Source organism: Carlito syrichta, unplaced genomic scaffold (genome assembly GCF_000164805.1).
Source record: "Carlito syrichta isolate Samal-C Ts95f unplaced genomic scaffold, Tarsius_syrichta-2.0.1 Scaffold287495, whole genome shotgun sequence".
Taxonomy (NCBI): domain Eukaryota; kingdom Metazoa; phylum Chordata; class Mammalia; order Primates; family Tarsiidae; genus Carlito; species Carlito syrichta.
The window spans coordinates 281,305-298,833 of NW_007231591.1; the positions used below are offsets into that span (position 1 = coordinate 281,305).

The 17,529-nt window shown below is 34.1% G+C and overlaps 1 protein-coding gene across 1 annotated transcript in view; it reads left to right on the forward strand.

The window, feature by feature from the left end:
• KLHL1 (kelch like family member 1) overlaps positions 1–17,529 on the forward strand; it is a gene marked incomplete at its 5' end in the record, with an annotated part of 353,122 nt that overhangs the window by 219,756 nt on the left and 115,837 nt on the right. Inside the window, one exon of the mRNA XM_008052763.2 lies at positions 5,745–5,969. Within this exon, the coding sequence (XP_008050954.2) occupies positions 5,745–5,969 (225 nt within the window). The remainder of the gene's footprint in view (positions 1–5,744; positions 5,970–17,529) is intronic.

Genomic DNA, 17,529 nt, shown 5'->3' on the forward strand with positions numbered 1-17,529 from the left:
CTCGAACCCGCGGGCTCAGTCAATCCACTCACCTCAGCCTCCCAAAGGCACGGGATTACATGCTGAGCCACCGAGCCCAGCTAAGACAAGTTTTTAAATGGTAATATTTTATTTTATTTAGAGACAGAATCTTGCTCTGTCACCCAAGCTGAAATGCAGAGTACTATACTACCTCACTGCAACCTCAAAATCCTGGGCAAGAGCTATTTTCCTGCCTCAGGACTGAAGGTGTGGGCCATCACTCCAGGCTAAATTTTAAAAATTTTTTGTAAAGATGGGATCTCCCTGTGTTTTGAAGACTGGTCTCAAACTCATGACCTCAAGCAATTTTCTAGCCTTGGCTACCCAAAACACTGGTATTACAGGCACAAGCCACTACACCCAGCTATATTTTTTATTCAATTAACTTTTATTGAGAAATTGTATAGATAACAGACATAACCTAATTACTTAAAAGGCTTTCATACTTTTTTTCAAGTTGTGACTATGCTACCCTTTTTGTTTAACTTTTAAATTTTTTATTTTAAAGATGTGGGGCACAATTCAGGGTTAGGTATACAAATATTCATTATGAAGTTACCCTGTTGATGAGGTGTGACCCCTTTCCCCAGGCAGATTCCAACTACCCACCCTACCGAAGTTTCCCACTACTGCCAATCCCCTTCCTACAGCAATACGATAGTTGTTCAAGGTTCGCTTATGAGCGAGAACATGTGATACTCGGTTCATTGTTTCTGTGAAAGATCACTCAGTATTATAGACGCCAAGTTCATCCAGGTTGTTGTGAGGATCATGATTTTGTTCTTCCTTATGACTGCGTAATATTCCATCATGTATATGTACCACTTTTTAAATTCCAGTCCTCTTTGGCTGGGCAGCACAGTTGATTCCATGTTCTTGCTATTGTGAAGAATACTGCGATAAACATACGTGTGCAGGTATCTTTTTTATAGAGTGATTTGAGTTCTTCCGGGTATATTCCAAGTAGGAGGACTGCAGGGTCTTATGGAAGGTTGATTTTTAGAACTTTTAGGAATTGCCACACTGTTTTCCACAGAGGTTGTACTAGTTTACACTCCCACCAACAGTGTAGAAGTATTCTCTTTCTGCCACATCCTCTCAAGCATCTGTTATTTTTTGAGTTATTGATAATGACCATACTGGCTGGAGTTAGGTGGTATCTCAGTGAATTTTAATTGCATTTCTTTGATGACTAGTGAGACTGAACATTTTTTCATGTATCTGTTGGATGCTGGATGTCTTCTTTTAAGAACTGTCTATTCATATCTTTTGTTGTAGGTTTGCTAGGATCTTGTTGAGAATTTTAGCATCTATGTTCATCAAGGATATTGGCCTGTAGCTCTCTTTCTTTGCTGGATCTTTACCTGGCTTGAGTATCAATGTGATGTTGCCTTCATAAAATGATTTGGGGAGATTTCCATGTTTCTCAATTGCCTGGCATACTTTCAATAGGATTGGCATCAGTTCCTCGTATGTTTTGTAGAATTCTGCTGGAAAGCCATCTGGTCCAGGGCTTTTTTTTTTGTAGGTGGTTTTCATATGACAGAGTCAATTTTCTGGATTGTTATTGATCTATTTAGGATTTCAATTTCTTCTTGTTTCAACCTGCAGAGGTTGTGTGATGTCAGAAAGTCCTCCATTTCCTTTAGGCTTTCAAATTTGTTTCCATACAAGTGTACATAGTAGTCTCTGATAATCATATGTATTTCTTCAGGGTCAGTTGTGACTTCATCTTTTGTGTTTCTGATTGTATTTATTTGGGCTTTTTCTCTGTTTTTCTTGGTCAGTCTAGCTAGGGGACATCAATCTTGTTTATTCTTTCAAAGAACTAGCTTCATGTTTCATTGATTTTGTTTTGTTTTGTTTTTTGTATTATCTTTTTGTCTTCTATATCCCGGATTTGGTCTTTTATTTTGAGGATCTGGATTCTTCTGCTGAAGTTAGGATTTTGGTTGTCTTGCTTTTCAAGCCTCCTTAGGTGACTTGTAAAGTTGTTAACTTGTGATCTTTCCATGTTCTTCATGTTTATTTGTAGCAATATGAATTCCCCTCTTCCTACTGCTTTCATGGCATCCCAGAGGTTTTGGTAAGGTGTTTCTTCATTTTCATTTGTTTCCAGGTATCTTTTAATCTCTGTTTTGATTTCCATGTTGACCCAGGAGTTGCTTAGCATCATGTTGTTTAGTGTTCATGACTTTGTGGGTTTGGGGGGAACTTTGTTGGTATTGATTTTTATTTTTATTCTACTGTAGTCTGAGAAGGTGCATGGCAGAATTTCAATCATATGAAATTTGTTTTTACTTGATTTATTGCCAGGATGTAGTCAATCTTAGAGTACATTCTATGTGGAGATGAGTAAAATGTATATTCTGTGATCGTTGGGTGGAGTGTTCTGTAGGTATGAATTAAGTCCATGTGGTAAAGAGTCACACTGAAGTTCCAGATCTTCTTACTGATTTTTTTGTCTTGATGATCTGTCTAGAGTTATGAATGAGGTATTAAAGTCCTCACTTAGTGTTAAAGTCAATATCATTTTTAAGCTCGCCTAGAAGCTGCTTATGAAAGTTGGTTCTCCTACGTTGGGTGCATATATGCTTAGGATGGATATTTATTGTTGGTGAATCAAACATTGCTTAGGATGGATATTTTTTGTTGATGGATCAAACATATCATTATGTAGTGACTGCCAGTATCTTTTTAAATTTTTGATAGCTTAAAGGGTTTTTCTCTGATATTAAGATCACAACTCCTGCTTTCTTTTGTGTTTTATTTGCCTGAAATTCTGTTTCCCATTCTCTTACTTTGAGTCTGTATATGTCCTTTCTGGTGAGATGAATCTCTTGAAGACAATATATTGTTGCCTCATGATATTTTATCCATTTTGCCATTCTATGTCTTTTTAGTTGTGCATTTAGTCCATTCACATACAGGCTAATTATTGAAATGTGAGAGTTTATCCCTGTCATGAAGTTCTTATAGAGTTGTTGTTGTTCCTGTTTGTTTATTGTCTTTCTTTTGATATTTGAGTGGATTCATGTGTGTTTTCAATCTTTTTCCTGCACTCTTGTAAAGAAGGTTGCCGTTCTTTTTTCCCTTTCTTCTGTGCTTAATACTTTCTTAATAGTTTCTTGAAGAGCTGGTCTAGAGGCAGCCTAAGTTCTTAGGGATTGAATGTGTGGGAAAGATTTTAATTCTCCCTCACTGATGAAGCTTAGCTTAGCTGGGTAGGTATTGCTTGTTGAAATTCTTTATCTTTGAGAACTTGTAAGATTGGGCTCCAAGCTCTCCTCGCTTGAAATGTTTCTATAGATAAATCTGCTGCTATTTTAATTGGTCTTCCACAGTAGGTAGTCTGACCTTTTTCTCTTGTGGCCTTTAGGATTTTTTCTTTTATATTTACTTTGTGTAGGTGAATTACTATGTGTCTATGAGTTGGTCTACTCATTTGTCATCTTGCAGGGGTTCTTTGAATCTCTTGTGTTTGAATGGTCACATCACTGATGAGATGAGGGATATTTTCTTGAATAAGTTCATGGAATGTTTATTCCACAGTGGTCTCTGTCTCTCTGTCTGCCTCAGGAAGTCCAATTACTCTTAGGTTCAGCCTCTTGAAATACTTGCTTATCTCTTGAAGGTTTTGTTCTGTCTTTTTAAGCTTTTTTTCTATGTTTTTGACAGTTTGGGATAACTCTATATTTTGATCCTCAAGTTCTGTGATTCTTTCTTCTGCTTGGCTAATTCTGCTTTCCATGCTTATCAGTTTGTTATTTCTTTCACAATATTCTTTACTGTGTTATCTCAGTTATCAACTCCTTCATATTTTCCTTTTGTTTCTCCTCAATTATATTTATTCTTTCTATTAATGTCTTGATATCTGAGTTTGTAGTTTTAGACTAGTCATTCTGGGGGTTCTTCATTGTTTGTGTTCCAAAGTCTGTTTTCTCAGTGTCTGACCTTCCAGGTGTCTGTGTGAGACCCATATTCTTCTTTTGGTTTTTCTTTATTTGTGTAGATTTTACTCCCCCCACTTTTCCCCCTCTTCTTTAGTTCTATTGTTCAGAGATGGGGGATTGCTTTTACTTCTGTTTGCTCAATCTCCTATTTTTCCTTATGTGGATCCTCTGGCTTTGTTCAAATCTGAAACTAGACTATAGCTTTGGGGCTGTACTTTTTGTAGTTTTGAGATTTAATTGTGCGGGAGCTGTGATTTAGAATCTATCTGCAGATTCCAGTATCTACCCACAGGTGTCTGGGCACCCTGGAACCAATTTCCCATTGCCTTACAATCTATCCATGAAATGGGGGTATAGATTTGCTCCCTGAAAGCAAAATGAGGTAAGATAAAGGAAAAGAATGGACAAAAGGAAGAAAGGGGCAAGAGGAAAGTGGAGAGAATGAAGAATAAGAAGGAAAACAGACAGATGTACCAACTAACAAATGAAAAGAGACACAAAGACAGAAAAGAATAAAAAAAACTAAAGCGTACAGACAATTATACGAACACACAAACCAACAAAATCCTCCCTATTGATGTACTCTTCCCATATACAAAAAGTATGTCTAAAGAAAACAAAATCAATAAAATAACAGAAACAAAGCATGTATGATAATGTCATCAAAAATAGAGAGGGAAAAAAACTGAAACAAAAAGGAAACAAACCAAAGTGAGCAAAACAAACAGACAAACAACAATAACAACAACAAAAACCAGGGAACCAAACTCACTCTGAGGTTGTTACTGTAAATCGAATGTTCCTTCAGCTCTGATCTCTAGCTCTTCCCCTCTGCTCTCAGTACAGGCTTATACAGTTGCTCTCAGCTTGGTTCAGATGCCCCAGGCCCATTGTGGAAGGAGGTGGATCAGATCTGGACTCATCTGGCTTGCTGCCTGTCAGGTCTGCCACTCAGATCTGACCTGTCTATGTCTGATCCAGCATGAGGAAGGGACTTCTGTCTCTCTGAGTTTGATAAAATGGCTGCAGTCTGCATTTCCTTACCAGAGATGGGGCTCCTCTCTGGCTCTCCCCGATCTTTTCTCTCCACTGATCGGATCTAGAACTATAGCTTATTTGCTGTAACAGATGATGGTATGGGCCAAGCTCCAGGCAGTGATCATCAGCTGATTCAGCAGGTTCTTCTCAGGAGAGTCCTGTGAACAGCAGATGATCCTGTATGCAGCAGCTCCAATCTCAGGGCTGGGGGGGTTGCAATCACCTTCAGAGAAGAGCCCAGGTGCATGACCCTGAGTCTTCCCTCAGATGGACTTTCACTCACCCGCCAACACACGCCTACTCATGCAGAGAGTCTTTATGGACACTTGCTTTTGTGCAAACTCTCAAAGTACAACCCGTCCTGTGGCAATTTTGTGCTACTCCCTATGCTACCCTTTTTAATAGCAAATGGTGATAGAGGGTGTTGTAAAATCTGACAGAATTGTGTCATGCTAATAATGTTTCTATTAAATCAATAGCTTAGCATGAAACAATTATGTCATTCAAACAAGCTGAACATTTGTATCTATTTTGGTCATTAGTGTCTACCAAAAAGAGAAAATAAATCTGTTGAATTCCTACTCCTTTTGTTTACTGCCTTTTTTTCTTTAAAAAAAGTGAATGTGACAAGTGTGCATTCATTCACATCCTAATTAATTTGTACTCTGCCTTGGGCAGGTTGTATGTTGGATTAGTAGCTATTGGTAACTATTTGATTTTATGTTTTATCAGGAGCTACCACTATAGAAAAATATGACCTCAGAACAAATTTGTGGATCCAGGCAGGGATGATGAACGGCAGAAGGTTGCAGTTTGGTGTGGCTGTTATTGATGACAAACTCTTTGTTATTGGAGGTCGAGATGGCTTAAAGACACTGAACACTGTTGAATGTTACAATCCTAAAACAAAGACTTGGACTGTCTTACCACCAATGTCAACACATAGACATGGTCTAGGTAAGATCTCTTACTTTATTCATATTATTTTAGATACATGTTATTCATAGTGTAAATGTATACTAATGTATCGTATTAATGTTTGTCTTAGTTTGTATTGCTATAAAGAAATACTTGAAACTGGGTAACTTATTTTTTAAAAGTTTTATTTGGCTCATGATTCTGCTGGCTGGGAAGTTGAGAATCTGGTGGAAGTCTCAGATTACTTCCACTTATAGCAGAAGGTGAGGAGGAACTCACATGTCTAGAGATCACATAGCAAGAGAGAAAATGAGAGAGGGGAGGTGTGAAGCTCTTGTGAGAAGTAACAAAACAAGAAGCTAATCATCATCTCAAGGACAGTACCAAGCCATTCATGAGGACTCTACCCTCATAACCCAAACACCTCTCATCAAGCCCCATCTCCAACCCTGGTGATAAAATTCACCATGAGTTTGGGGGATGCAAACATCCAAACTATATTAATTCCATAAATTATCATTATGTTTAGGGAAAGTGTGGGCTTATGTGAAGCATATTTTTTCTTTAGAGTTTGACTTTTTTTTTATTGATCAGTATGCATTTGAACTGTTGAGAGAGATGTTAATGATCCCTAAATGAGAAGACCTAAGTTGTTCTGAAATTTTTCACATTCTAACAATCATGCAATATGTGAAAACTGATAGGATAAAATGCAATATTATGGAGAAACCAAAGTAGTACAACTCAGAGGGAAAAATAGTTAGTGTTAGTTGAGTAAAAATTAAAGGGAATGCCTTTCATATTGATGGATAGGCAAATCTATATTTTACCTTAATTGTACTTTTCAGTATTTAATTTATCTCACCTTGAAAAGTCTGTGGGGAAGACAGCAATACATGTTATTAGAAAGAACAACATATAGAATGAACAACAGTTGGCATTATAAGTCAATTTGATAGGATTAATCTGCTTTCTGCTAAGGAGTAACTTGTAAAATAAAGAAAACTATGTTTAGATTCAGAAGATATGGGTATGGGTCTTGAATTTACCACATTCTATATGTATTATTTAAGACCAGCAAACCCAGCCCCAGTTTCCTGATTTGCCACCAATTCAAAGTTATTAAGTGGGTAAAAATCTAATAATTATAATGATTATAAAAATCACCTTGTAAATTACAGAGCCTTATACATTTTTTTTAAAGAGAAATTTAATGAAGACTAGTCATTCCTGACTTTGTACTTTGTATCATGGTGATTATAAGAGAAGTGCACGTTACTTTTCTTGAACCTAAAATAATATAGAAAATTGACTGTTTTTATAAAATATATTTATAATTTGCATATGTAATTGCAAATCCACAGAGTTTAATTGCAAATCCACAGTCATTCATAGGTAAGCAAAACTGTAGACCATTTTAATAACAAATACGAATAATTGCTCAATGTTGAAGTGTCCAGGGCTACTATATTTCCCGTGTATATCTACTTCACCATCAATCTAAGAAAAACTAAAAAAAAAAAAAATGCATAGACAGATATGAGAGACAGACATAGAGAGAGAGGAGAGAAACAAAATACCTCTGAGCTAAGAAACTTACCTCTTTGACCTTTATTAAACTAGTTCATCTCCCTTTTCTTTAGCTTGCTCACTAGTACAATTAAAACAAAATTATAATGAATATCTGAGAATATTTTTAAAGTTCTAAAAAATTATAAATTTATATTAAAATCTCATAAATTATTTAGATTACACTGGACCCAATATAATATGGAAAGATTAAACAGCAAATTCTTTTTCCCAGAAAACATAAATAGAAAAAGTTTCTTATGTATTTTCATCACTATATTAGAGAAGTATGACTTTTAGATACATTTAAAAGTCTATGCTGCTGTTTTTATTAGCTAGCTAGCTAACTAACTATCTATGTTCCTATTTGAAAAAAAAATGTAGAGAATTTGCACTCTGGATTAAAATATTTGGAATTTAATGTCTCTTTCCCTTTTTGTTTTAGTAATTTATTTTTTTTCTATTAAGATAGGCTACAGTTAAATTACGTAGAATATTTGCATGTCAGCACAACATATCTGAAACCTTCTCACCAAAAATAAACATTGAGTGCTGTAACTTCAGAGTTAAGTATATAGGGTGATGGTTTGCCTGAAATGCTGTCAGTCTGCTAGCCCATTAAGTACCAATGCCAAGAAGGATGGTAAAGATTATTCTCTTGGATAATCCATTTTTGTATGTCTTATTTGTTAAAAATTCATTGTAAAGACACATGCAGAAGTGAGGTGTCATAAGAAATTATATGAGCCAAGTACTACATCTGAAATATAATGAAGTGTTTTCCACAGGTGTAACTGACACTATAATAACTCTAAAAGCCCACTATGTCCATGTGAAAATTTCTCTTTTGATTTTTGTTTCTTCTATTTCAGTCTCATTACCAAGTGTATCACCTGTCTTCCCCATCTCATGTCACTTGCTTCCTCTGTATTTTACTTCTCAATGGTTATTGCTCCCCGTCATTTAAAACAAAAAACAAAGCAAACAAAAACCTCTAGTACAGTATTGCTCAATTTCTGACCTGATTGGATTAGTAGTAAAATCATACTACAGCACATATTTCTGGGAACAATTCTCATGTCACAGTACCTCACAGATGACTGGCCATGTTTTCATAGAAAATTTTCTTTGATTTACACACCAGTCAGAGGTCCAATTTTGAAACCAAGTAGCTAGGGGCTACCTGTTCTCTGATAAGGCACAGTGCTTCCTTTGTAATCAGTCATATGCTTCGTTGCTTAGAGTATGGAAGATGCAGTACAGTAACTCTTCTTAAAAGAACAATATGGGGTAGTCAAAACCACATGCATCAAGTGTTCTTCAAGATATTCCTTCGGGGCTGTCCCTTAAATTTTTGCCTCACTCAGAAAGTCACAAGTGATGTTTATCTCTCTAGTTGTTTTTATAGTCTTGATGCAAATATATACCATGACTTTTCCTTCAATGTAATAGGTAGTATTGAGTTTTGGTGTAAATCCACAGCCTGGGCTGGTTTTCTATTTGCTCAGAAACTAGAATGCCTCATTTTATTTGCCACATAATTAATCAGCACTTAATTGTGGCATGTAGTCGAATTATAAAATTGAATGTGGAATACCGTATTGCACATCAAGTGACAAGGAGTTAGAGTCTAAAGAAAAAATTTAAAAACTTAAAATATGTTTTGATCATTATATATTTTTTTCCTTTTCCTTTTTTGTGACAAAATAATTCCTTGCATGATTTTAAGAGGATGTCACATGAATTCTGTAGTTACTAAAGATAATTATGTGGTTTAAAAGAGCTATCAGTGAATCATCCTTTTGTTGGATAAAATAGCATAGAAAATTATATGCATATTAAGTCTGTGACATTAAGGGAGCAATGCATCTCCCTAGAATTAAATTAATTAAGACCACAGTTCTCTCAATATGCTATGAGTTTTTATTTTATGTCTTTAAGATATATAATTCTACATATTATTTTTTCAAAAAATTTTATAGTGCATAAAACTTAATATGAAATTACTATAATACACTATTTTAATTAAGTCTTTTATGGAGAAATCAAAGAGTAATTTAGTGACTTTCTATTTTCTACACACATACCACACATATTTGTATACATATGATAAATATATGTTAGGGGTTGTTTTTTTTTTGAATTGGGTTTGGTATAACCATGATATAATTCACATACCAGAAAATTAATTAAGTTTTAAAGTGTAGAATTCAGTGGTTTTGAGTTATACTCAGAGTTGAAAAGCCATTACATTTAGCAAATTCCAGAACATGTTTATCATTCTAAAAAGAAATTCTGTACCCAATTGCAGTCACTCTTTATTACCCTATCCTTGGAAGCAATCCATTTTGTCCCTATGGATTTGCCTATTCTGGAGATTTCATACAAAAAGGATTATACAATTTGTGGCCTTTGTGTATGGTTTCTTTCATATAGCATAATGTTTTCAAAGTTCATTCAAGGTAGCCTGTATCATTATTTCATTCCTTTTATGTCTGAATAATATTCCATTGTAAATCTTTACCACATTTTTAAACATCATCAACAGGAAGACATTTGGCTTGTTTTCCAGTTTTTACTGTTATGAATAAAACTGCTATAAGCATTCATATATGTAATTTGGGATTTGAACATGATCAGTTCTCTTGGGTTTATACATAGGTGTGGGAGGAACTGCAAAATTGTTTTCCAAAAGGATTACTATTTTCTATTTATACCAGCAATGTATGAAGGTGCTAATTTCTCTGTTGCCTTGCCTATGCTTGTTCTCTTCATTAAAATATTCCAGGTATATTTAAAGTAATATCTCATTGTGGGTTTATATACATTTCTCCATTTATTATTCTTGATAATATTTTCATGTGCTTATTGGCCACCACTTGTATACCTTCTTTGGAGGAAGATCTGTTAAAATATTTTTCCATTTTCTGCTTTTGTTTTATTGTTGAGTTGTAAGTGGTATTTTTATATTTTGGATACAAGTTATCTATCAGATATAAGTCTTGCAAGTATTTTCTCTCATTATATGTTTGCTTAATAGTATCCTTTGAATTACAAAAGTTATTAACTTGATAAAGTCAAATTTATGTATGTATGTATGTGTGTGCGTATGTATGTATGTGTTTGTGATTTTGTCAGCATATCTAAAAATTGTTGTCTAATCTATGGTCATAAAGACTTATGTCTATGTTTTTTTAGAAGTGATATAATTTTAGGTTTTTAATTCAGAAATATGAACTATTTTAAGTAAATTTTAGTATGGGATGTGAGATAGCAATTTTATTTCATTTTTTGTATGTTTGTTGTTTTAGCACAATTTGTTGAAAATACCTTTTATCCTCCATTTAGTTGTTTATATTCTTGTCAAAAGTCAATTGACCATAAGTGTGAGAATTTAGTTACACACTTTCAGTTCCATTAGTCTATACGTATATTCTTTTGCCAATGCCACACTGTCTTAATTACTATAACTTTGTAATAGTTTTTGTAACACAAGTAGCATGAGATTTTTGTTCTTCGTTTTCAAGATTTGGGGGCTATTCTAGGTCCTTTGCATTTCCATATGATTTTTAAGATCAGTTTGTCAATCTCTACAAAGAGTTAGCTGGGATTTTGATGTTGATTACATTAAATCTATAGATCCATTTGTACTATCACTTTAAAAACATCAAGACTTCTGATCCTGTACATGAAATGCCATTCTGTTAATTTAGGTCTGTGTTTTTGTATTTATTTTGTCAAATTTATTTATCTGTTTATTTATTGTTCATTTATTTTATTTTATTATGATTAGTTTTTGAATTGGAATCTCATTCTTTGTCACCCAGGGTGAAGTGCAGTGTTACACTCATGCCCACTGCAGCCTCGACCTGCTGGGTTTAGGCAATCCTTCCGCCTCAGCCTTCAAAGTAGCTGGAACTACATATACACGCCACCACATCCAGCTAGTTTTTGTGATTTTTTTATAGAGACAAGGTCTCACCAAGTTGCCCAGCCTGGTCTCGACCTCCCTGGCTCAGGCAATCCTCTCACCTTGGCCTCCCAAAGTCTTGGGATTACAGACTAAGCTACTGCTCCTGGCCATCAAATTTATTTTTAAATGATATATTCTTTTGATATTATTGTAAATGGAATTTTCTCAGTTTTATTTTCAGTATTTTTATTGCTAGTATTAAGTAGATGTATAAGTTCGTAGCTTTTTGCATGCCCATGGAATACAAATGTTACACAATGGTTGACTGGTCACAGTTGTCCACATTTGCCAATTCACAGGTTGACTGATGTGGTTCACCATGAATTAAATCATTTCAATGGTCTTCATGAAAGCCCGGTGAACTTCTTGAATGTGGAGAATCATTCAGGTCAAAGTGGCCTACTTCAAAATGACAAAACCATTTTCTTGCCATGCTTTTCCCAATGGCATTCTCCCCATATATGGCACAAATATTTCAAGCCACCTCCATTGTTTTCACTCCTCTATTAAATTTAAACAGAAGAATATGTTGAAAGTGTTCATTTTTTTCCACTTGAGTCTCCATCTTCCTTAACCCACAAATAGCACTAACTTTCTTCAAATCCGCAAAATGCAAGGTGTGTTCACAAGCACAACACTGTCACTCCAAATGACCAATGACAAACAATAAACTCCAACACTACAGTGTGGCCATGCCAAAAACAAACACTATGAACTTATGCATTAGCATAATATATAGGGATACAATTTATGTTTGTATATTGAGCTTGAGTTCTGAAGCCTGTCTGAAAATTTTTATTAAATTAATAGATTTTCCATGTATTTGTCAAGGATTTTCTATATACAAGGTCATTTTATACACAAATACAGATGGTTTTACTTCTTTTTTATTAAGTCACATGATTTTTAGTTATTTATTTCTATTGATTATTTGCTCTGGTTTGGTATTCAGCACCATATTGAATACAATTGAATTTCATTATTAAATGTTTTTTCCACTTTTTTTGTAGAAGCTTTTGTCAGGTTAAGAAAAGTATTTTATATTTTTAGTTCATTAAGCATTTTTACTATGAAAATATATTGGATATTCCTGCATCTATTGAAATAAGCATGTGATTTCAGTCTTTTATTCTGTTAGTATACTATGTTACATTAATTAATGTTTAGATGTTAATCCACCTTATCTTTTTCAAATACATTCCGCTTACTCATGATGTATAATCCTTATATGTTGGTTTGTTTTGTTCACTAGTATTTGTGGAAGATCTATAATGACCAAAGATGTTCACTAGTATTTGTGGAAGATCTATAATGACCAGAGACAGTAGTCTGGAGTTTCCTTATCTTTTGATAATTTTGTCTGGTTTTGATATTAAGGTAATGCTAGCTTCATAAATGAGTTGGGAATGCTTTCTCACCTTCTACTTTGTGGAATAATTGTGGAGCATCAGTGGCTACTGCAAAGCTAGAGAGCAAGGGATGAGAATAGAGCATGTTAAAACACCCCAAACTTCACTGTTCTTGTTTAGATTCAGTTGTTTTTATTGAATCATTTATTCCTGTATTGTTACAAGTCTATTTTTTCCCAGATTTGTGATTTTGACTTTTTTCCCCAGTGTTCTCATTACTTGTATGAATTAGTGAGTTTTTAGAGGATCTTACTCTGCCATTCATGCCAACGTCACTATAAGGGGTATTTGTATTTTAGTACAGTAAGCATAAACTAAGTGATCCATAAGCAAAAGGAGTCTTTTAAAAACATAATGGTTACCTTAGAAGATGGTCTGAATGTCCTGAAACCGGGTTGCAAACAAAAGAACTTGTTAGTTAAATAGAGACCCAAATTACACCCCTGTGAAAGCTTGGTGAGGACAAAGATATTTCCCTGAGAAAACACAGGATGCCTCAGCTGCCATCTCTGCCTCCACCTACCCTACAGGTGTGAGAGGTTAGCTCGAAGGTACAATGCCCTCCAAATAAGATGTTGCTGAAAACTTTGCCAGTGCCAAATCCAATACAAAAAAAAAAAAATTTCTTCCTTCTTTGTTCACTCGAGATTTAAGGTCCTGTTAAGAGCATATTATTTTATAAATTTAGGTTATAGATGCAAGCTTTAGATTTTTCAAGGTGAGCAAAATGAAGAAAGTTAACTTATTTTTCAGTAGTAAAAGACAAGCCAGAGTTTTCATGGACACTCATATGTGTGGATATTTCAAAACCAAAAAGAATGATCAGATACTGAGGCAGTGGAGAGGAAAATGACCGTTTGTTCATTCTATTTTTCATCTGTTAACTGATTAAATATTCACAACTACCTTATCAAGCAAATATTACGTTTTTGTCTGGTTTTGATATTAATGATGCTCGCATCATACATGAGTTGGGAATGTTTTCTCATCTTTTACTTTGTGAAATAATTGTGGAGGATTGGAGGCTACTGCAAAGTTAGAGAGCAGGGGATGAGAACAGAACTTGTTAAAACACCACAAACCTCACTGTTCTTGTTTAAATTCAGTTTTTTTAATTGGATAATGTATTTCCATATCGTTACAAGTCTATTTTTTTCCAGATTTGTGATTTTGACTTTTTTCCCAGTGTTCTCATTACTTTTATGAAGTAGTGAGTTTTTAGAGGTCTTTCCTCTGACATTCATGCCAACATCACCATAAGGGGTTGTTTGTATTTTAGTACAATAAACATAAACTACATGATCCCTAAGCAAAAGGGGTATCTTAAAAACATAATAGTTACCTTAGAAAATGATCTAAATGTCCTGAAACCATGCCATTTCAATTATGCAAACATTGATGAACAAAGGGCCAATTAGTTTCCCAACGTCAAATCATTTTACAGGAACACCCTAGGATTTAATCTAAGCTTCTTTGACTCAAAAGTCGAATTAGTCATTAAAATCTTTCTAGCATAACATTATTCTTTCTAATATGTTATATATTCATCTTTCTAATATCTGTTCGTCTTTCTAATATAACATGCTGCTGTCAATAAGTAAATAATAATAATGTAATATGTTTAATTATAAATAAATTTGTGATATTTTAATTTATTAAGACTCATTTAATCAATTACCTATACACAATAAAACACACTCTAAAAAATTAATTAAAATTAATTTAAGGCCTGAAGGTCTGAATGAAATTGAAAACATAAATAATGAATTGCAAAGATTACTATAGTATACATTGGAAAAGTGTATTATTATAGATGAAGCATAGATATAGCTAGATATAAATATATGAAAGGAGACCCAAAAAACTCAGAATTATCTTTTTGGAGGGCAGGGCCTTTATAGTACACTCGAATTCGTTTCCTGGGTCAAACAGACAACCAAAGTTTTTATATAGGAGTTTTGAGAAGGCTATATTATGATTTGCAGAAGAAACATCCTGAGTTGTGGCAAACAAGTGACTAGCTCTTCCGCCATGATGACACACCTTTCCACACTATATTGAGTGTTCTGCAATTTTTGTCCAAAAACAGCTATGACTGCTGTGCTGTAGCCTCCCCATTCACCTGATCTAGCCTCTAGAAACTTTTTTATGCTTCCTTGGATGAAAAAAGTCCTCAAAGGGAAACATTTTTTCTGATGTGGAATAGACTAAACAAAAAACTGCAAAAGTACTAAAACACATCAAAATTGACGATTTCAAAACTGTTTTGAACAATGGAAGAAGCATCTCGATAGTTATATTGCATCAAATGGAGAGTACTTTGAAGGGGACTTAAGTTGGAACATGCAAAAATAAATACACAATTTTTACAAATAAATTTCAGAGTTTTTTTTGCATTCCCTATCATAGTTAGATAAAAACAGATGGATAGGTAGTTAAACAGGTAGACAGACCTGACAGATTGACAGATTGCTGATAGATAGGTAATATTCTGTGTAGTTCACTGTTCATCTATATTTCTCTGAATTTCTTTTAAAGTGAAAAAGGGGGAAGTACTGTCAGAGTTATGATTGTCATTTTTTATAACAGTAGTTTTGATACCATTACAATGACAGAGTTTATAACTAATAAATCAGGGGTAAAAAGCTCTCTGTATTCTAGCATTTAAAGATTACATATCTTATATGCTGGTCTTCCTTCCAGTTCTTCTAATATTTTTATCTTATTAGTCCTTGTTATGTATATAGAACCCCAAGTACTTATTCCTTAGTATTATTGACACGCCAACTCTTAAGATTCCTAGGATATTAGAAGTATATGAAGAGAGATTCAAAGATATCATACATACAATGTCTTCTTTGAAAAAGTAGACATAATTCATCTTCCAACAGTGAGCTTAGAATAGGAGAAGAAAAAAATATTTTCTTTGATATTCTTAAATAGATGTTATAGCATATTCACTCTTGAAACAAGAAGTTATATAGAAAAAGAAAAGACAGTTATGAGAAACATCCCTTTAAATTTAAAATGCTTGCCACAGTGAAGTATCAAATAAGGGTTTTGGAAAATAAAATTGATGTCATCTCTCAAAAATCAATAGAAGGACTATAAATATAAAACTATGGGAAAATAAGACAAAGATCTATAATCAGAAAGTTTGATATACTACAGATGGACATTTTAGAAGAAGAGTACTGAGAATGTAGGAGAGAAAAATAAGAAATAATTGAAAACATTTATCTGAAGGATAACACATGGCCTATAAAATGAGTAGCCCAGAAAGCAATCAGAAAAATGAGTGACAAAAGAGCAAGTTCAGTTTCTGTACTAAATTTCAGTTTCTGTACTAAATTTCAGAACATCAAAGATAAAACAATAACTACGTCTCCCAATATGAGAGGGGGGAAAAAAAGCGTAAGCTAATGATAACAGAAAGCAAGAATGAACAGTAATGAAACGACAGCAATGAAATATCGGCATTACCTACAAAAGAAGGAGAATCAGACTTTATCATTTCCAGAAAATAATGAAAGCATACTTCAGACTTATAAATGACAAAGATTTTCAACTTACCTGTGCTAAGACAAGCTATTTTTCAAGTATGAAGGAAGAAAAAAAGACATCTTCAGATGTTGCTTCTGCCAATCACAGCCAGAATGTGAACTTCAAAATCCCTTCTCTCAAATTTCTGATTTGGAAGAAAAAAAAAAAACTTTGTAAGAAGAATAATAGTCTAGTGAAAGGATTAAAGGATATCCTTTTCCTTCAGGAAAGGGAGCAGATAAACTTGTACTTTCACAGAGTTCCTGATCTCATGGGAGACGTAATCATTATACGGTCTCTGCTGAAAAGAAAACTGTCTTTCACCGGCAAGGGTTTGGGCAGTTCTAATGTGTCACTGATTTGCCCTACTTCTTATTGTTTAAGAAAAGTCTGATGCCATTTCTGGCCTGTTATATTAGACTGGAATAAAACTACTAAGGCAATCTGGAGATGCTTTACTTAGAAGAGTGGGTGGGACGAAGGTGGAATGGGGAACCTGCTTATTTTTATCCAGAAATGCTCACATGCCAGAGAAATTTTTAAAATGAGGTTTCATAAATTTCATGGGGAAAAAATGTTAAAATTAAAATATCAAATAACATTTTTAATAATATGAAACACTTGAAGTAAAAGTTGTTGAACGTTACTAATATATTTTTTAAAGTGTGAAATACTTGAAGTAATAATAACATTTGTTAAATGTCACTGAAAGCGACATTTATTATTTGTCTTTTCCTTGCTTTTAGAAACCGTGTATATAACGAGTAACAAATGGACTGAAAAGATTATCAGCATGGTACAATCCTTATATTTATTTGAGATATAACTCATTAGACTAGAAAACCTCATTTTAGGATGTCAGAGTTCATTTAAAAGGGAACACTTACTTTAGTGTAGCCACTGTTTCTTTAATTATATCAGTAATGTTTGTCCTATGTCTCTTTTACTTAAGAAAATCTCATTTCCTGCCAAGACAAATTATATTTCTTTTTTTTTTTTTGAGTTGGAATCTCACTCTGTCACCCAGACTGGAGTTCAGTGGCACACTCCTGGCCACTGCAACCTCGACCTGCTGGGCTCCAGTGATCCTTCCGCCTCAGCCTTC